The sequence below is a fragment of the Pseudoliparis swirei genome, chromosome 15 (genome assembly GCF_029220125.1).
Source record: "Pseudoliparis swirei isolate HS2019 ecotype Mariana Trench chromosome 15, NWPU_hadal_v1, whole genome shotgun sequence".
Lineage (NCBI taxonomy): Eukaryota > Metazoa > Chordata > Actinopteri > Perciformes > Liparidae > Pseudoliparis > Pseudoliparis swirei.
In genome coordinates, this window is record NC_079402.1 from 12,294,991 (window position 1) to 12,317,104 (window position 22,114).

Consider the following 22,114-nt stretch of genomic DNA (forward strand, 5'->3'; position numbering starts at 1 on the left):
ACATGTCCGCTCGGATAGTGGACCGTGTCCATCCTGTTGAAGATGCGTGGCTGGAATGTATGCAGACTGACTTCATTCACTGGACTCCACACAGAGAGAAGAAAAAAGCTCGGAAGGTAAGGGTGTCACGTGGTATGTGGACCCAGCCAATCAGGAGTAAGTGCGCATTGCGATCCTGTGCAGTGGGCTTGTTTTATTAAAGGGTTGCTGGTGATCAATGCGCGAGTGGAGCTGTCCACGGTGCTGAAGTTACTTCATGATGGACTGACTTCCAGCCCCGCGAGCAGCAACACATTCATAAATCCTATTAAAAAACAATACATATCATATCACTATATGTTTATGATATGATACTGTATGTTTTAAACTCCTCCCCTGCAACTTTGCCGTTGTTTTGATTCTTTCATGTTGTTTGATGGTTTCGCGGATGATGTTTATGTAGAGAGAGACAACTTAACGACTCCAATGCAACTGAAGCAAGGAAAGCCGTGTGAGCAAACTGTTCAGCTCTAACCTTAATTCCCTTACAAATAAGAATTAAAAAAACATAACTCCAATATAGCCGAACAGTCCGAAGACTAAATGTGTTGCTGCTGCGTGCATGCGCCTGGACGTCGGGATGATTGGGTTTCAGCCTTTGGTTTATGTCTCCACAGCTGCTCAATCTCGGGCAGTTGGTTGTATTTCCTGAGGGCGATATAACTCTTCAACTCCATTAATAACATATCCACCAGTCTGTTGCTGCAGACCCGAGCCCTGCATGGCCATGTAGGTACAGGCCTGCACGATCACGTGGTCAGCGGCCAATGAGCTGAATGAATCCGCACCGTGTATATCAGCGGAGACAGCGAGCTACGTGTCTCATATGAAGTCAATAAATTGGAAATCAGTCAAGAATTTATGATTAGCCTTGGCATGGCTGATGGATAGTGTGTGTACAAGCTAAATTACATCTGTGGCAGTATCTCACAATGATGTTTAATAGCAGTAACAAAATAAGAAAAAACACACCTTGTATATGTTTTTTTATTTATTTACACTTTTAAGACTTGTACTCTTCTTGGCTGAAGTTTCAGAAATAGGTTACTTTTTTTTGTTTTTATATAAGTTCAGATCTCTAGAAAGGTGTAACAGTGCAGGTATGATCTAAAAAATTAAAAATAAATAGCAATAATACTGTTGATCCTGATGAAATGAGGCTGGGCTTCACATCTCATGGTGGCAACCTTTTCATGACGTCGAGGCAGTTGTTTTGGTCGCCCCCTGCCCAATCGGAGGCTCCGCTCACATTCTACCGGAGCCGAAATGGGTCTATTCATGCAGCGGCTCTGTCCTCCCGTAAGTACCATAACGCCCTTCGTCGGGTGCTCTGTGGTACCCGACTGCTGCTTTAAACAGCAACACTGACATGGAAACCCAATTGCAGCTGCAGAACGATTTCTTTCCAGAGCAGCAGTTCCAGCACTGTAAGTACCAGCACTACTGCGAGCGGGAGGATCGGATCGGCAAGCAGCACGACCAATGCTGCACCTGCATTAATTGCACCTGTGATGCGAGAAAAAGCCTCATCTTTCGCGGGACGTCGCCGACCACTGTGGGAACTTTAAAGACACCTTCGGAAACGTCTTCGAGGCGAGGTTGCCAGTACAGCGTCTGTGAGTTCACACCCTCTAGTCATGGTAGTTCATCCAGGCATCCTCATCATCCTCACCCTCAGCAACAGCATTGCCGCGATCGGCAGCGGGGCAGCCTGGGCAGCAGCCACAAAGACAGTAACTCCTACAATGAAATAGCCATGAGCAGCTGCAGATACAACGGCGGTGTAATGCGGCCGCTGAGCAACTTGAGCTCGTCCCGCAGAAACATACACGAGTTTGATTCCGAGTCACAGCCTTTGCAGCCCATCTCAGGCGCAGATGCGTCGGACACTTTAGTATCCAAGCCGGAGAATAATTCCACCACACTGATGCCTTACGCATCGGGAGACGGAGCGGGAGGCTGCGACCACAACGGCGGGAAATCGGTGAAAAAGAAGAACCAGAACATTGGGGAAAAGCTCGGACATAGGAGGGCCTTGTTTGAGAAAAGGAAGCGGCTCAGCGACTATGCTTTAATCTTTGGGATGTTTGGGATCGTTGTTATGGTTATAGAGACTGAACTCTCATGGGGAGCCTATGGAAAGGTACGTATTTACACACAGCCCGTGTCGTTCAGAGTTCATTTGGTTGCATGTGATGGACGGAGCAGGTCATTAAAACAACTTGTGTTAAAGGTGTTGTAGAGAAGCAGTCACTTTAAATAAGTCTGGGCTCACTGCAAAGTGTCCAACAGTCACATGGTGACATGCAGGCCAAAAGACCCACTGCTGTCTACTCAATACAACAAATATATCACATGTCATAATGTGTTGCAGTACACCTTAAGAAGCTGAATGGTCACTTCCTTGTATTGTTTTTTCCAGATGTGTAATGGGGCTGGTTTACCATCAGAATGTGATTTCATGTTGTGATGTTGTGTGTCGTTTGGCTTTTGTGTTGTTGCTCTTTTCCAGGAGTCCCTCTATTCATTAGCGCTAAAATGCCTGATAAGCCTTTCTACAATCATCCTCCTGGGGCTGATTATCATATACCATGCAAGAGAGATCCAGGTAATGTTAACACTTTTCTTATTCTTTAACTGTTGGTGTTGAAGAGTCAGTCTGCTTTAACAGTATGTCTCATCGTAAATGCTCAATTTAATATGAAATTAACACACCTTTACAACTTTACAAGATGCCACCAATAGGTTCGGTACTGAATATGTTTTGTGGAATATTTGTGTTTTCAAATTAGAAAAGATCCATTTTTATTGACTTGCCAACGTCTACAAAATCAAATAACTAATTGTAAAAGCCATTTGGGTTTCTATGCAGTGTGTTCCATGACTCCAGGTTTAAAACGACAGAACGTCTATTCAGTCCTGTGATTGCATAAATGATTATAGACTGATCATCATCTTTTGAAGCCAGGTTAAAATTCATTACACATGTTGATACGATTTACGGACTCCTCGTGCAGGGCTCAGTGGATGAGTATATATTGTCAGCTATCCGATACGTTCCAGCACGTGGACCATCTTTATGACATTTCCTCAGACTGTTACATCACTTACAGTTCTCCCTGCTCTTCAGCACTTGTGTCTTTGTTGTACAGCCACAAAATTAATGATGCCACTTCCTGCATTTTTGCATGGTGGGCGTAAGTTGCCAGAAAGCTTTCATGTTAAGATACCTTTTTTCTTCTTCTTTACTTCACTTGAACATGTTAATGGGTGAAATATGGCGACAGATATTTCTATCTGTTTTTATCTGGCATTATTCAAGAGGTAGAATATGTTTTTAAGAGAAAAAATATTACATCCGGACAAAACATGAGGTTGCTTTTGTATTCAAAGTAGTATTTGCGACAGAATATTCATCAGCGTTGTTGGTATATGTTGTGCTTACACGTCCCAGGGGAATATCAGTCATTGAAATAGGCCAACAGTAAAATGTTTCGCCCCCTTCAGAAGCCTCATTGTGAACCTTTCTTTATGAGGGATGATAGAAATGCACAGACATCATTACCATAGTTCAATGCGTAACACAAAATGTTTCCTTTCCTTGGCAGACAGTTGCTAGTTGGTCTTTATAAATTAGAAAGCATACTGTAAGTTAACATGAGTATCATGTTCATTCTTCCACACCTTTTACTTAATCCTTTGTAAATTATTCAATCCATAAACTGATCTTTTTAACCTCTTGATTGTCTAGGTGTTAAATAATATATTGATTTTGTTGGGATCTTTCAGAAGTGTATTTTTCATCACAGCAGGTTTCCATTTCGTGAGTTTTATAAGCAACTGTGTTCAATTGGTGGTTGTGCATCAGCTGTATGTGTTCACGGTCTCTGTTCACAACAAACCAGTTCAATGTTTCGGCTCAGGATTGTGCGTATACAAGGCTGGCTGTGGCTCGGTTGTGAGCGGCGTTGTCCTTCAAGTAAAGGTTCAATCCCCGGCTCCGCTCGCCCATGTCGATGTGTCCTTGGGCAAGACACTTAACTCCAAGATTACTGCTGTAGCTGTGCGTAGGGTGTGTACATGTTCTATGAATGATAGTTACTCCTGATGTGGCACATTAGCCACTCCCATCAGTGTATGAATGGGTGAATGATTTTGTGTAGTGTTAAAGCGCTTTGAATGGTCGGAAGACTGGAAAAGTGCTTTACTCTCCAGGTCCAATGAGCATTTACATCTTCACTGTTGTGATGCAGCAGGACATCTGGATTGGTAAATATTATGATAATGGCAGCTTCCACATTTTCAAAATGGCTGTGAAGCAATATTCTTTCTTTCGCAAGCAACATTTTATTTTAACGTATAAACAAGCTTTTCTTTCCATTCCTTTAACCCTCAATAGCTGCACATTTACTGCACAGAAAGGATGTTTCATACCTTTTTGGTCTAGATTTCTCTGACAGTCATGTCGATTTCTCAACAAAAAAAATCACCCTAGATAACTCTCTTCCTTCCCGATAAAGATGTTCCCTCTTTGGCTGACCTAGAAAACGTTATTAAAGCAATTGTTTGCCCCAAAGTGGATTACTGCAATGCACTTTTTATCACATAACCCCTCTCCACAATTATATATATGTGTATATGTGTGTGTGTGTGTGTGTGTGTGTGTGTATTCAAATGTAAAATCCTGAACAACTAATTCATCAAGTCTCCTTTTATACACACTATCAGTTCCTGGAACCTGATTCCTTCTATTTAAATCCACATCTTAGTGTTTGCTTCAACTTCCACCACACCAGCTGCTCCTTTAATTCCCTGCCTGAGGAAATGTTGCCTTTTGTTGCTAGTAGCATATTTCATTCCTTGGTTCCTGCAGGCTGACATATGTGCTTGCATACACACACACACACACACACACACACACATTTATTCAAAGTCTATCCTGCTAATGACACCGACATGCACGAACAGTTGCTCTGGATATGTCTGTGTGTGTGAGTGTGTGTGTGTGTGTGTGTGTGTGTGTGTGTGTGTGTGTGTGTGTGTGTGTGTGTGTGTGTGTGTGTGTGTGTGTGTGTGTGTGCATCCCATCAATGAAGCATTGTCAAACACACAAGGGATATAATATGAAACATTTTTTATTCCACACATTACCTAACTACATTACCCACAATGCAACTTCCCAACTATCAATTTGGTGGGATATAAAGATGTGTTATGCTTGTCGCGACTAATGTAGCAGATAGCTAGCCTCATGCAGAGAGGAGAAGCGGCCTACAGAGGCCGGGTGGTAAACTCTCTTCTTTCTTACTTCATTTTCAAACTTGTAGTTCACATCCGACCGACGCTGACTCAACCGCAGCTCGCTCTGAAAACACACTTCACATTATACAACTGTCCTTTTTGAATCCATATGTGATATTAACACCATCACACTCTTCTGTTGTGTGATTCAGTATGATGTGTTATCCCTGGTTTGTGACCCCCAGCTTCATTTGTTGGCGTTGTTGTTGTTGCCGTTTTTGAATATTTACTCTCCTAATGCGATTTGGAATATTAGGGTGCTATTTCTAAAGTGCACTTTGCCATTAAAACATGTTGCTCCTGCAGTGAAGTAGATTATGCAAGCACATGCATGTTCACAGATGCCTGTCAGATGTAGTTAGGAGCATGAATGAGGAATTATTTCCCCAGTACTTCCTACCCTTAAAACTGATTCGCTTGTGAAGACTATGCCGTCTCATTTTTATAGAGTACAACAGCAAGTTTTTCCTCCTCAGAGTGACTGGAAACTCAAAAGGTCAGGTCAAGCGGTGTATATGTTGGACTCCAACTGTCATTTGAATGGTTTTCGGATACATCTGCTGTAGCCTCCTGCAATGGCGGTGATGGTGACTTTCTAAAAGTGTACTAAAAAGAGAAACAGTGGGTCCATGTTCAGCTCATTGTCCTTCAACTACCTACAATTAGTTGAGTTTGCTGCGTTGGCATACAGCAACTTACGGTACAGTGTGAGTGGAAATGGAGGTTAGAGTCTGTAGCTGCTTCATGACTTTGATTTGTCCTTGTTAAAGTCTGATATGAGCTACGAGTATCTTCTTGCTCTCGCTGCTAAGATGGTTGATGAGTTCCCATCATTCCCACACAGACAGAAACTGACATCTTGAGTGTTTTCTCTTCTTCTCACATCAAAGGCTCGCTGCCGTGGGGCATTTGTGTAAAGGCTGATGTTTCACAATTACACAGTATTACATTTTACAATCTGCAGGAAAGATAAAACAGCAACACAATGACACAACTGTGCCAGTGAAGATCAAATGTGGCCGTGCTTGTCACATGCCCCTGGGTGGCGTGTCTGTGACAGAGATATGGTCCAAGTGCAGGAGACACTTTGCATTTCTCACAGTGAAATCTGTCCTCTACCTGAGACTCCAGACTGGAGTCAGGTAACTACCACTGGCTGGTGACCTCAATATTTTCACTGAGCATACTGGCTTTCAAGGGCAGAGATGCTCAGCCTCCCAATAAGTTGAGAATCCTGAAATTTATTTATTGATGGCATTTACAAAATCATGTTCTACATGTGACTTTAAACATGAAGATGCTTTTAGGTTAACAATGTGTTTGGCTGCAGTAGTTGAAGAAAAAAACACTTATACAAGCTTTGACTTTGGCTCAGAGTGGCTTTATTTTGCTTGAATAGGGGAATCTGTACGACTTAATTTAAAAACAAAATCAGAACAAGAGCTTTGGATTTACTCAGCAAAGTGGCCTTTTAGTGACTCGCTTTGATATAATAAATAAAGCATTAAATTAATGTCTATTCAGGCAGAACCTCTCCACCTAATTCACTAATGAGATTGAGCGATTTCATCCTCAGTGACAAGATATATGTTCCCATCTCCACATTACACAGATTAAATATTGAGCCGGACTCCATTATATATATTGAGCGTCGTGAAACCAGTAACCAACCCAGCTTAGCATCGCAGGTGAACTCCTCTGAGACGACACCGCATGTAGACGCAGGACAGCGGCAGACGGAGAACGATCCCTGGACATATTCAGCTGTATTGTCTCTCGACCCGACATGAAGGAAGCTTCCCCATGATGAGCAAGTGGCATGCACTCTTAGTGATTAGACTGTATTTAATGTCCATCAGAAAACAAGCTGACAGAAGCCAGCGACGGCTGGATTTGCCCTCTAATCGTCCTCATGGTCACTGTGTCCGCTGTTTGTTCTCTGAGACGTGTTGCACAATGCAGAAACATAATGTCCTTTATTGTCTATGTGAGGATGACAGTTTTTGGGAAGAATATACATGTTGCCCAGGGTTAAGATTAGAATTGGGTTTAGATTAAAAAATAAAAAATTCAGAAACAAATTGAAGGGTCGGTTCGCCCCAAATTATAAAAAATAAATGTAAAATGTCTTTTAATTTTGTTATGGAGGTATCTGGCTATGCAGATAGCTTCGCTTTGCTCTAGATTGTGTTTCATTCTTCACTCTCTCGGTTTGGTGTGAGAGACATTTTCTCTGGTAAGAAATGTTGCTGTTGATTTATGTGCTTTTAGCCATGGTATTCGGGCTGTCGGTAGGTCAGTCGTCCACTTTGATCCAGGTGGAGATTTCTCCATCCAATATTCCATCAAACTTTGTTGTGCAGCCATTCTCCAGAGGATGAAGCCTATTGACTTTGGTGACCCCCTGACATTTACAGTAGGGTCCCCATGGGGTTGACATTTATCGTCTCAGTGAAATGTTCAAACTATTGGATGGATTGCAACGCACTTATACGGACATGTATGTCTCCGTCAGGATAGATTAGCATACCTTTAGTGATCCCTTAAGTTTAAATCTAACGGCACTGCCACCTCAAAATTTTAATTTGTCCAATACTTACGAGACAAATACAAAACAAATGGCATTCCCATCACGCTCAGTTTAATTTCTGTGTTGTGCCAGCTAGCAAATGTCAGCATGCTTACACACTACACTAGGATGTTGAACATGGTGAACATTATACCTGCTACACATCAGTGGCCTAAAGGGGAGAGAAGAGGCTTGTGACCGGAAGGTTGTCAGACCAACCCCCAGTCCGGTAGGGAAAGTAAAAAGCAGCCATGCCTCTCCCTCTAAACCCCCACTGACGTTCCCTTAAGCAAGGCCCTTGACTGTTGGATGATTTACTGGATGTAGACTCTAGGTATACACCTGCCGTTCGCCGCCTATTTCAGATGGCATTCTCCTCCCCTCGTATCCTGCATGTGTTTAGCGCTACCCAGGACAATGTGACAGGTGAGAGTGTGTAACGGTCTGAATATGATCCGGAGCAGGAGAGCATTGCTTTCAGTGTAACTGACATAACAAACTTGAAAAACCATCTACATGTTAGCTTTTTTCATTGTGAGCATATTATATATATAAATATATACTATGTCTGCATATTTATATAGAGCTTTTCCAAAATATATATATATAATCATAAAAAAACAACTACCTGCATGCCATGATACCACTAGGGCTTTGTGAGAAAATACATATATTTATGTATATTCTTTTTTTATTTGAGTAAATTGACCCTTTAAGCTGAATCATGTTACCAAACTATACTTTTTTATGTTTTTATGGTTCAGCTTAAATTTATGTTCCTACTTGTTGATGCAGATTATGTGCGTTATTATCAGACTATCCCCCTTTTTAAAGAAAGAAATGTTCTCTATTTTGACCCTCCTTGTTGTAGTCAAAGGCAGTGTTGTAGTTGTAGGGTATGTTTGATTCACCTCCGTGCTCTTCCTCAGTACACATGATGGCCTGATTTATATTGTATGTATGGAAAAAAAGGAAATAGAGATCTCCTTGACCAATACAAATTAGATTAATTTGGCCTCTTTGAGCCTCTTATAGTGTGTCACAGTGCTGATTGCCAGACTGCAGTCTTCTTTGCTCTTACTCTTTAAAGAGACGCGTTTCAACTTTAATTAAGTGAGTCCACATTTAAAATCCATTTACTTGTTGTGTTTAAATTATTTGTCAGCCTCCTGTAACTAATTTAGTGTCTTGTTCCATCAACTGTCTGGTTTTAGGCCTGACTCTCCGTGTCTTCCTCTGCATCATATTTTGACATGATTTAAAACACCCATTGTCGTTTCCTCCACCTCTCATAACTGTTGGTTCTGCTGCTTGCGTGGAATATTTGATGCTTTGAGGTCAAGGGCCCTTGAGTATTGTATTTCAGGTCACTATTACCATAATTGCTTTTACCCACCAAGTCGGCTTTCCTTATGCAACCTGCATGTAAATGTTTAATTACATTGTTTTGAGGTAACAAACTTTCTAACTGCCTTTGAGAGGGTTGGTTTGTTGTTTGAAATGTAAAATAAAACGCTGCTTGTACTGTGTGCAAACAATAGATGTAGCTGCTTTCAGAGATCTAATTCTGTAAGTAAGAAACCGCAGCAGAGTGGAGTCCCAGCTTGTGTTTCCATGTCTACATTTCAGTCACTTGGAAAGCGAACAGGAGAAGCTGTGGTTAGAGTTACACACTTCTCTGACAGATGTCAGTTTGTTAAAAGAGCTTGGTGTTGCTCATTTGATATGAACAACTGCCTCTGAATATTTAATTTGTCTGTTTTCTGTGTATGGGGGAAACTTTGATTGTAGCCTTTAAATAAATGCGCTGCAGAGGCTTTGTGGGTCACTTGTACCGTTTGTTTGGGGACTTGTTTTAGCTGCAGCTCGTTCTGTTTCTGTTCTAATGTGCCGGCTTCTTGACAGTCGATATTTCTTGCACAGTGGCTGTTGGATATATAATTGGATCAGAAGCTGTAATAAGCGTGCTGTGTTTGCTGTTGTGGTTCGGTGAAGGTTTTTGTGTTAAACCAAAGCAGGCGGCTGAGCTGTATGTCGGGGTGCCTTTGGAGCTGTCAAGCTGGAGTATGTGGAGCATTCATGAGTATCTAGAGATAAGTGGCAGTGTTACGCTCTTGCCTTTTATGTATACTTTCTTTGTCCTTGAACATGTAGAGTTGGACGTTATATTTCAATGAGAAACATATGACAGCTTCAGCAATTCAATTTGTATGTAATATATCACTGCTGAATTACAATCTAGGTCAATGATCCTCTTAGCCCTCCAGGATCGGGACAGTTTTTATTTCAATAAATGAGAAACGGGTAGTTGTGATGTGTGCTTGCAGTGTGTTATTTTTCTAACATTTGATTTCTTATAGAATTTTATAATTGTTGCTGATAAATCAATAAATCCTTTATTTCAGACTTAAACAGCTATGAAAGTGTGTGTGTAATATGAAAATCAATATGTATTGTGTCTGAAAACACTAGGGGTGGGGGGGGAGCCCTGGTACAGAGACATGATTGTTGTCGTCTGTAAGTGTCAAATAAAACTTTCCGATCCATGTCGCACACAAAAGGCATGTTTTTTTATTCAATCCTGATTCAAACTTGTTTTCCTATAAATGCTTCTCGGAAAGGATGACGTTAAATACAAATCTAGGCCATGACAGAATTTAAACTTTTATTTTTAACCATTATAAACTTCTTCTTTGCCTTATATTTCTGGAGTTGGGGGGGAAAGTAACTGAAAACCAAACTGAATATCGAAGTAGAGCGGAGCTGAAAGACAAACTGACCTAAACTTTAAGCATTATATTATACATTATAATTACATTGTATTCCATTTAGAATTACTTATTGATAACGAAGTATATTAAGTAGCTGTCCGACAAAATGTAGTCATGTGCAGTTTTTCTTGTCTCCCCTCCAGAGAGGCCTCTGCTCTCATGGCAAAAATAACCGCCAGGAAACCTCGCTCGTATTTGCTGACAGCAGCATTTTGTAAAATATCTATTGTCAGTTGTGACGGCCTGTTCACAAGCTGAGGACCTTGAGGTGATTGAGTAGATAGAGCAGGAGCAGCTGGGAGGAGTGTCAAAAAGAAGAGTTATTTGAGAAATGTAGGGGATCTAATCTGATCGTATTTAATCTTCAACCCATACCTGCAATTATAAAACTGTAGAGAGTGTATCTACGACTGTAAGCATGACCGGGGTACACTGTGAGTGAGCCGGCGATGGCGGTCATGGGCTCAGCCGTTAGTGCAGGGTGAATGCACCGAGCAGTGAATCTTCTGGCTCAAGATAACTGTAGATTATTATTATTATTATTATTATTAGGAGGGAGGGGACGAACAAGAGGAGGGAGCAGGAGCAGAGGTGACCAAGTGAGGAAGCTATGACGGAGGACAGGGTGGAGAAGAGTGATGAGGGCTGTTGAAATCCACCCACACTGTACTCCCCAGTGAAGCGGCCTGCCTTCTGGTTGGGGTGGCCAGGCAATCAGAAGCTTACGCTAATGTGGAGGCGGCAGATGTTCTCATCAGTATAACGCTTTAAAGTTGAGAATGCAAGCTGCTAATGCAAAAACATTTGAATATCATTTTGTATTTAAGGAGTCTGAAAACACAGAGAAACGACAAAATTGTTGGACTATTTCTACCGAATCCCATACTGCATTTATTCTTGCTATTTGCTGTAGACTTTCAGATGCAGGCGCCCAACGTGATGTCTTGTTTTGTTCAACCATACGTCAGATGTATTTCATTATATTCACATTACAGTGATATGAATAACAATGAAAAACGTCTCTATTGAGAAGCTGGGATCAAAGAATATTTGGCATGCTTTCACTATTTTTCTTTGAAAGATTACCTTCAATTTGACTCATAGATTTAGCTCTGACTTTCTACCTTTCAGACAGACGTTGTATTCCATCCATTTCACCTAAATATGGAAATCATCTTTGAAAATGCCTGCGTCGGCCATTTTTGCCCTTGAAAGAGTGGAGCGACCTCCTTTTATCATATAAGTTATTCATTATTACTTTCCACCTCCAAATGTTGTTTAAAGCACAGTGAATGTTAGACTCCTAAAAGTGGTCAGCATGTTTTGTATATTATTTTTCTTAAATAGGCAACACCATTGGAGGGAGAACAGCTACGGTCTTTAGAAAATGTGACCACAAAATTATTTAATGACTCAAGGCTATTTGTGACTTATTGTTTAATGGAGTTTAATGATTTGTGTGTCACCATGATGGAAACGCTACCCTCCACCCGCCTCACTGTGCCCTTTCCTTGCAGTTATTTATGGTGGACAACGCAGCTGATGACTGGAGGATAGCCATGACATATGAGCGCATCTTCTTCATCTGCCTGGAGATCCTGGTGTGCGCCATCCACCCCATCCCAGGGAACTACACGTTTACCTGGACAGCGCGCCTGGCCTACTCCTACGTGCCGTCCAAGACGGATGCGGACGTGGACATCATCCTGTCCATCCCCATGTTCCTGCGGCTGTACCTCATCGCTCGTGTCATGCTGCTGCACAGCAAGCTCTTTACGGATGCCTCGTCACGCAGCATCGGAGCACTCAACAAGATTAACTTTAACACACGTTTTGTGATGAAGACCCTCATGACCATCTGCCCCGGCACCGTGCTGCTGGTCTTCACTATCTCGCTGTGGATCATCGCTGCATGGACTGTGAGAGCTTGCGAGAGGTGCCTGGATCCGTTTCTCACGCTATACAGCACTGCTCATCATGAAAGATAGAGAAGGCATAAAAATAGATAGTGTACACACTTCAATAAAAAACGAGTTACAAGAAAAATTAAAGCCTCGCAGTATTCAGACCCACGTAATCCATTGGATTTGTTTTCTTTTTTTAAATGAGAAAACGTCATACGATGAAGCTGGTGCATGAAGGTCATTTAATCTCATTTATTATTTATTACAGGTACCATGACAACCAGGACATAACCAGCAACTTCCTCGGAGCCATGTGGTTGATCTCAATCACATTTCTCACCATTGGATATGGAGATATGGTCCCAAACACATACTGTGGGAAAGGAGTCTGCCTGCTGACTGGCATTATGGTGAGACAGGCAGCATGAGTGCTCTATTTCTTTTTTGTTTTTTTTGCCTGTGAATATTTTTCTACTATTGACAGAAAGCCGTAAATCTTTTTCTGAAAGTATACTAATGTGCTACTACTGCTTCATGGCTGGAAATAAAGTGTTCTTGTTATTTCACAGGGAGCTGGATGCACTGCATTAGTGGTGGCTGTGGTGGCAAAGAAACTGGAGTTAACCAAAGCTGAAAAACATGTCCACAATTTTATGATGGACACCCAGCTAACAAAAAGGGTAAGTGAAAGCTCCCAAATGTGGCTATTTTGACATCACTGATAGTTTACCATTCTGCATCCTTGACTCAAATGTTACCCTCTTTTTCACTTTAGGTGAAAAGCACAGCTGCGAATGTTCTCAGGGAGACGTGGCTCATCTATAAGAACACCAAACTGGTGCGGAAGATGGACCACGCCAGAGTCAGGAAGCACCAGAGGAAATTTCTCCAAGCTATTCACCAGTAGGTACCCCGCTCTTAACCCCTGACCTCGCCACTCATGTCGGTCTAATGCCTTTTATCCCGCAGCGTGTTCATCTGGTTAACCGATGCAACACCAACCTGAAATCTGACTTGTTTGACACCTGTAGCAAAAATATGTACTCGTATTATTGAAGAATTTGCAGATGTGATATTGAGTTGGCCTGTTGATTCTGCCTCATAAAGACTTGGAAAGAATGCAAGAAAACTACATTCATGTAAATAGTGTCCAATAATACACAAGAAGCTCTTTTAAGTAATTTATATCAAAGGAATAGTCAACTGGCATTTTCCTCTAAATGAGATTTGAGGAAACTTCCCAGAGGCTTGTGGGTATATATTATGTAAATAGTCGTCAGTTTTACGGAAGTATTCCTGAAACTAATTTTACCTTGAAATATTCTCACGTTACAGAATTCACAGCAGTATGATATTGATCTCTCTCACCTTTTGCTGTCCGATTGACTCTTGTGTTTGTTATTAGATGTCGGGCGGACACGTGGATTTCTGTTTTCTCGCGGCTCGTCAGACACTTACTTGTCAGCTAGTCTTTTAATGGGTCCCTGAAGACCCCCAAAGTGCTATCTAACAGTATTGATTTCAGCCTCACCTTGCTCTTGGTTTTTATTCAACCTATAGTGCTTACAAGCACGTCCGGGTTGTGACTTCTTGCAATTACAGACAATCAACTCACTGCTTTATGAAAATATGTCACTAGATGTGCAGTGATTCTTTTTAATATGTAGCTCAAGTAAAAGTCCTGTTTGTAAGTTTGTTTGCTTTCTGTGGTTTTATGTACATATACGAGTCTTTGTGGTGTGCAACTTTGTTTTGCTCATTAATCTTACATTTATGTTTCAAAGACATCAGGGTGTTTAATGACAAGAGTGTAGAGGCAGAGAAATACACAAACTTTCTGCTGCTGCTACTGCTGCTGCAACCCACATCCAGATGTTTGTGTCATGGTTGCTTGGTGCAGTCATTCTGTCCTTGCTGTCTTATTCGTCCAATTTGCAGCAGTGATGACAGCGTTTCATGTCCACCTCCTGTTCTCTGAGACAGCCTAATAAGGGAAACCCCTCCGAGCTAAAGCTAAATCTACAGAGAATCAGATTCAGTGGGGAAAAGTCACGTCCAGCTGTGTGTGCGAGGACAACGACTCAGCATGGTGTCAACATCCTACCGTCACACCTTTATCCTCTATCTGTCCACTTCATGAGGTAGTGTTTTCACAGGCCTTATCTTTAAGAGTTTTAAGTATTGCGAGTAGGTGAGATGAATAGGACAGGGAGCGGCCTGGCAGCAAGCACATCACTCAAGTCGAGAGTTGGAAAAGTCCTACGGCCATCCTTGACCCTCATGAGGCGATGGCAAACATAAAAGCTGATATCTTTGTTCCTGTTTCCTCTGTTCAAAGCTGTGAGACAGTGTGAAAGATGTTCTCAGAAGTCTTCAATCACGATGAAGGATGTGAGGTGTAAACAGTTGTTAAATGTGGCCACGGCAACTTTGAGGCACTGCCTGCGTCAGTGAATCTTTACAGGAAGTTTGTTTCGATTTACTTTTTTTTCTGATAACCAGAACTTGTGTGGAAAAAAAGGGATTACAATAAGAGAGCAAGCAAAGGTGCAGCTAACGTAAACAGTCCAAACACAGAGAGATAACATGCCGGTTGCAGGAAGAAATGAGTCAATAAATGTTTTTGCTGCTGTTCAGAGGTGAGGTGGCAGCGTAGAGATGAGGGCACCAGCAGCAAGATTTGAGCAAACAGATTTTTCAGTCTGAATATGTTTATCTGATGTTGTAATAATTCATTTGTCTACCTTATGTTTCCTTTTTTTCCTGTTTGTGTCGACACAATGCAATAGAGCTCGAAAGTAAGTCTTCGCCTCACATGTAGATACAGACCTGTTGTGTGCATGCCAAAGAGAGCTTGTCCTTGAAACCAATAATGTGATTAAAAAATTACACTCCCTCATTAGATAAGTGAAATTTATGCCATGCAAAAATGTGGTTTGTAATGATTGAATGGTTTCACATGACATAATCATAATGTTGCCAGATTATTTCATTTAAGCTGCTACAAAGGATTTTATTAGATGTCTGTTCAACTGAATAGCATTTTAATTTGACAAAATACACATTAGTCTCACATTGAATATTCAATTTTCAGTATTTTGCTAACAAACAGCTTCAAATAACCAGAAAAAAAACACCTTTTTACGTCTTAGTATGAGTAGACCCATGCTGCACTTTCTAAACACACACACAGATGAATATTAAGTGAATTTCAATTATCGGTGATGGAGGGTGTTTTTCTTTCCATTTCTGCATGGATGTGATGAGAATTTGCTCTTTAATCAGAAAGCCACTGATTAAACTCCAATCAACTGTGCTTTCACGTACCGAAGGATGACAACTAGAGCTCTACAGGAGACAGACAAGCTGTGACACAAGTATATGATTTACCATATCCCTCAAGTCATGTTATACAACTCAGCAGTCATGCTCATACAGACCAGGGCTCAGCGTCATCTTTCGGCGTGTGGAACCATTGTTACGCCTGTTGCTATATTTGCAGCCACATTTCCCCCATTTCTCTGTTGGATGACACAGTAGCAAAGACGCTAACATGGTGTTCTCATGGCTGGTAAACAGCATAAAAACACGGACATACACCTGTCGTGCTTTCCTGCACTAAGAAGAATTAGCAGAGTTAGCTGTAGACACAGGTTTATTACCCTTGACGTTATTTGGATGATGCGGTCCATCACACCACAGGCATGACGTTGCACGCATGCAACCAAATGTCTTACTATGTCATGTGTGAGGCCACGACAGCTGTGCAGTCAGACCATCCCCGTTGGGACCTGTCTCTTTGCATCTACAAGGTTGAAGAGGGAACTGTAGCAAGAGGCAGGACAGTGAGTGCTGGTTAGCTCAGAGATGAGAGGATTGGAGACACGGGAACGTGACCCCAGAGGAAGGTCGGGGCAAAGCCCACAAGCAATCCTGTTGGAGCCCTGTGACTGTGACCGACAGCATGAAGCTGTCAGCGGGGGGAGAGAGAAAAATGACGGGTTGCAGAATGGTCCCCCCCTCTCCATTACACTGAAGAGAAATTCGCATTTTGTTCCACAATGAGGTATAGGGAGGTCATGACAAATATAGCAAGTTGAGAGGGTTAAGAATATGGTGCAGCACTAACTGAGATTGCCTTAACTGATTTAGTGGGGTATTAGAAAGCTGGCCGTTTTCCCTTGATGAATAGCTAGCCGATTTAGATTGGCCATTGAAGAGGAGAAATGCCCATGAGGACTGATTGACTAAGGGGAGGAGACACGTAGAATATAAAAGACAGGGCACGTGAGCTTCCTTGTCCTGACCTCAAGCTGCACTGTGCTTTGACCTCACCTCAACGCTTTTGGTCATCCAACTGTGAAATGTGTAATTTCCTGGGTCTTACATCAATTGCAAAGTCATTTAACATGAAATACCTATTATCTTTCATCATTTTAAATGTCTTTGTTTTTCTTTCATTTCAATACATGAATAATAAAAGTGAAATAGTTTTCTATGCTGTACTTGTCTTTAGAGTCTGCTCTGTATGAAGTATTTCGGTCCTCAGTTGTCAGGACATGATCCCTTGCCTGTAGTTTCCTTTAGTGACTCCCGTGGCACCCTCTGTTGGTCTCACCCTCACTCTACACTTCCACATCTGCCTGTCTTCAGGAAACAGATAAATACTCCAGCATTGCATGAGAATGGGTGCATCTCAGCTAATTAGGAGACTAACACCCCCCCACCCCACCCCACCACAAGAGCCCCTTAAATCCCTTCTCGATCTCCATTCCTGTTTGCCTTCGATTCACACACAACCTTGTAGTCAACTCTAACTGCATTCATATCTCAGCCAGTTATAGGTCGTTTTGACTATTTTTTGTATCGAAAATGTTTGCAAACTTGCCGACAAGATACTATTCTGTGTGCCGAGTTTAATTAAGCGTGCGTGGGTGATTCTGGGGAAAAAACCTCTTTAATATCTTGAAACCACGTGTGGTCGACACTCTACAATACTGCATAGTTGCTGTTTTTGAGCCCCCCGAGACGATGAGTAAAACAGGCTTTAGACGCCTAATTAAACAGCAGATGTGAATTATTTTAGCATGTTGTATGAATTAGGCAAGTTATTTTTCGCAGACTTTACAAGTATGATTCATACAAACTAAAAGTCGTTCAGAAATTGACTGTCACTGAAAAGAACTAGGACTTTTTAGGACTTTTTTAAAGACAGGTCATATCATTTTCTATTCATGATGCAATATTGACACAATTCCTTTAAGTGGCAAATTGTGTAGACCATTTTATTTCTCAATTGTGATGTAGTGGAAGTCTCAAAAGGAAAACGATCCACATGTGTGCAGATTGCTGCTTTCATAAGATGAAACTTTAGTCCCCATGTTCACATAAAACGATGTTTGTTATTTGTGGCTATTTGAGTGAACAAATAATTCATAATCTCAAACAGAGAAACGTTGGTTTAACCAGAAGGAGAACGTATAGCCGTTTATGGTATTTAATAATCGGACACATCACAAAGCTAAAGGACTTGAGTGGTATGAGCCCGCCTCATTCCTTTGTTCTGGTTGATGTGTTGGTTGAGTTGGACATTGAGCTGGTCTCATTCTCCTCAGTGGCAGCTCTTCCACCCGCTGTGGTCTCCTCTCCACGTGCATGCAGCTCAACCAAACAGACTGACCCCTGCATTCTCTACACACACCCTGTGCATGTCCTTGGAGTGTTCTCCGTGTGTATGCCTTGTGTGTGCACAAATTTAATGGCTAAATTCTGATAGCGTTAATTTATTGGGTTCTGAATGGTCTTGTGTTCAGATTGAGAAGTGTTAAAATGGAGCAACGCAAGCTGAATGACCACGCAAACTCACTAGTGGACCTTGCTAAGGTAAGCTAGACTTACAGTCTACTGCTGCATTGTACATTAGGACACACAGCTACCCTGATACATGTCCTTCCTTTGTGTGATTTAGTTCAATGCATGCTCGTTCACTCGCTGAATTAGTTATGTTTTCTGGTTTAATCAAAGTCTACAGGTGTCAAATAAACAGACAGGCTGTTCACAGGGTGGTTAAGAATACATCTGTGTGATGCTTCTGGTTGTCCGCACTCACCTGAGATTCTGATTTGGTGTTCTACATAACAACATCATTTTATTTCACAGCGTTAATTGCTATCCCCAGGACACTGTCTCTGCACAATTACTGAATGCGAGTGACAAGGAACCTCTTTGTGTCTGTAGAATTTTGTATTCTCTGATGTTTGCCTCCAGATGCTCGAAACAAAAGCTGTCAAACCTCAGGGAAAGACCAGGCAGCTCGCCAGCCTGACACAGCAGAAACAGTAACCTGGGAAGGGAGACACACTGTGATCTGATGATTCAGCGAGAAGTAAAAGTAGAGTGGATAGAAAGGCAGAGAGCTGTGACATTCAAACATACAGCACGGTTCAAACTGGATTCAGGCCGACATGTCATGATAGTTATTGGCCTATAGTTCACCTCGTGCTGTAAAACGGCAGCGAGAGTCAGGATGTGACATTGGATGTATAAAGTGGCTAAAGACCTGGGCCACTCAGCTGGATCTGTTATCGTTGCTCTAAAAGTCTGTTGCCATAAGAGGGCAGAGTAGCCTCAGTCTCCTCGTGCTCTTCGTGGAAAGATGGAGCTAAATAGAGCTGAACATATCCTTGGCAGCTGCATCGCCACTGCAGTGCAATGTGAAATCCTTCAGATCAGAAAGTATCCCCTTAACTCATTATCTCTTCTTCAGTCTCATATAGAATGTGGCTTTTCATTTTATGTGACTCGAGGGATGCACTGTTCGGGTGAATGTGTTTTTCTTTCCACAGCATTTTCTTCACTTTGTCGTTCAGGCTGAATTTCATGTCCTCAAATTGCTAAATAGTTTACACAAGCTGCAGTTTGAAACCATCTCTGCCACGATCCTCTCACTTCCTCTCATTCTCTTATCCAGAAATGGGTTGATGGTGTTAATTTGTGGTTTTACTATGCAGTTGAAGTGGATCCATAATAATGGCATACATTATTGTCCTCTATTGATGATATTGGTTCCCTAATGGTTTACTAAGAGTTTTGTGTTGGTCTATAGGATTTCACACCATTACTTTTGAATGTGTTCTTGTTACATTTCATGGTTTACACATGAGGCCCAGACTTAGGTGAGTTCAGCTCCACATGCAATCAATGTTTTAGTCAAAGGCATTTGGAAAAGATAATACATCAAAATATTTTAGTATTTGTTTAGCATTACACAAACTGTTTAAATGTTGCATTGCATGTATGAGCCACTGAGAAATGTATGCATAACAAGTCAAGGATTAAATTAGTGTTTATGTAAGTAATACAGTGAAACCTACTTTGGTTCTCACTAATTCAAACAAACAAGCTATCTCATTATCCACGTTTCAAATCAGAAGAGGACAAGGTAAGTGATAGATGGCATCGCCTCCAGGCTGCCAGGGATTATTAGTCCTCTGCTGAATAATACTTCAGTAACCGCCCTCCAGCAGCATCGCCCCCACAGCTCATCTCAAATGTGACATGGATTTCTTAAGTGTGCTGTTTACTATTCTTGAAGACTGAACCTCGGGAATTAAAAAGCAGCGGCTAAAGTATATGTACATTTAAAGGTCCGTGAGCAGACGGCTGATGGATCAAAAAAGCAGAAAATATCATGCAAATTACACAAGCACCTTTCCGGTCTCCTCAAGGTCAAAGGCTAATGCAATCTGGTCCGCATTGAAACTTGAAGTCTTGTAAACTGATCATATAACATCTCCCCTTCTCTGCCAGCTTTTAAGGGAAGGTTGTAACATAACATGACGTTCGACTGACCTTTTTTAATGTGGATTACTCTCCTCTCGCTGGGAAATTGCAGCCAATAAAATGGATCACATAGACTCTGTGGTATCGCGCCTAATAAAAGCTTCAACTTGTCGAATTTGATTTGGCAGTTTGGCTTGATTTTCATGCTGATAACTGATATTTTCATAACAATTACATTTGGCATGTTATGTTAGATGCTGAGATTATTGGATAGGTCTAAATTGTTTCAACTTTGCTGTTAAAAAAGATCCAAAGCAATCTGAGTCAGTTCCATCAAGCAGGTGTCTTCCAGAGTGGCGTTGTTCTTAGGACAAAACTCCCTCTTTGTTCCTCTCTTTCCACTGTAGCTTCGTAGGATATCCTGTCCATTGAACCACAAAGAGGACACTAAAAAGGCTGTAACTTGGAAAGATACCCACTTGACTTGTCTACCTCAGACTTAAGTTAATAGAGAAAAGAGTTGATATGGTTTCCAGACAGACTTGAATAATATGAATCTTCCCTTTGATTTATTTAATGAAAGACATTAACAGTTGGTGATGGCTGTTGTATTCACGTTCTTTTTTTAATTTAAATTCTGAACTGAATGTGTTGAAAGTGAATCTCTCAATGTGAAGATTACACTTCATCTCTTTTTCAGAATGAGCTCTTTCATCTGTATAGGTATTGAAGTATTGAAGAAGCCTGTGTTTTGGTCTATGTATGATCCTGCTCGTTAGTAATACAGTATATATCTAGGTTGTCCACCACAAAAAAAACACAAAAATGGTCGGAAAATCATCATGTTAACAGTTTTCCCTCTCCCCTCTTCCAGACTCAGAACATCATGTATGACATGATATCGGACTTAAATGAGAGAGGAGAGGACATGGAGAAGAGGATTGCCCTGCTGGAGACCAAGCTGGAGACTCTACTGAGTAACTTGCAGGCTCTGCCGGGACTCATCAGCCAGGTCATCAGCAAGCAGCACAGGGACTTTCTGGAGGTGCAGCTCCAGCCTTATGACAAACACAGCACTGAGCGCTCACAGTCAGTGTCCCGACGAAGGTCGTCTTCCACAGCACCGCCCACCTCCTCCGAGAGCAGCTAGAGTCCAAGGGGATCGCCTCCACTGAAGACTTTTGCCATCATATGGCCAAGTTGCATTTATCGTAAAGCCTTATGGTTTCAATAAGTATTATCCAAATTCTGATGACAGAATCCAAGATGCTGCGGACAAATGCATTTCAATGGATAACTTCATGCTGTTGTTTGTTTTTTATTACCTCAAAAGATGATGTTATCCTTGCTCTGGTGACATGACCACAAATAATGGCGCAGTAAAAGGCCTATCGATGGGGGTACAATATGAACTCTACTCCATCTCTATGCAGAGAGAGCCAGTTTTAGGTGGCACGGTTACCATGTGTGTGAAACTATTGCACTAAAATAGTGCTTCTCACAGACTTTGTGCTTCCGCTGGCTTGATTCAGTTGCCGTTTTCCTCAAAGCAAACTGAGAAACCACTGAGAAATCAGTCAGGAAGCATGACAGTGATTTGGGGGGAAAGTGCTGTGTTTGATGGACTGGGGTGAACTGAGAGCAGAGAGCAGATGAAAATCACTCGTGCACACTGTCACTCAGAGATAATGTAAGAAAGCTTTAAATGAAGGGGGGAAAGCATATATCTTTTAGGTTAGAAACAGCAT

At 41.6% G+C, this 22,114-nt stretch overlaps 1 protein-coding gene across 1 annotated transcript; it reads left to right on the forward strand.

The window, feature by feature from the left end:
* The first annotated feature begins 1,408 nt into the window (after nt 1-1,408).
* Nucleotides 1,409-21,516, forward strand: kcnn2 (potassium calcium-activated channel subfamily N member 2). Its single transcript, XM_056433098.1, has 9 exons — nt 1,409-2,182; nt 2,552-2,647; nt 12,198-12,616; nt 12,853-12,994; nt 13,154-13,264; nt 13,360-13,487; nt 15,374-15,382; nt 18,398-18,467; nt 21,241-21,516. Exons 1-9 carry the CDS (start codon nt 1,409-1,411, stop codon nt 21,514-21,516), a joined length of 2,025 nt encoding a protein of 674 aa, XP_056289073.1.
* Nucleotides 21,517-22,114: the final 598 nt, after the last annotated feature.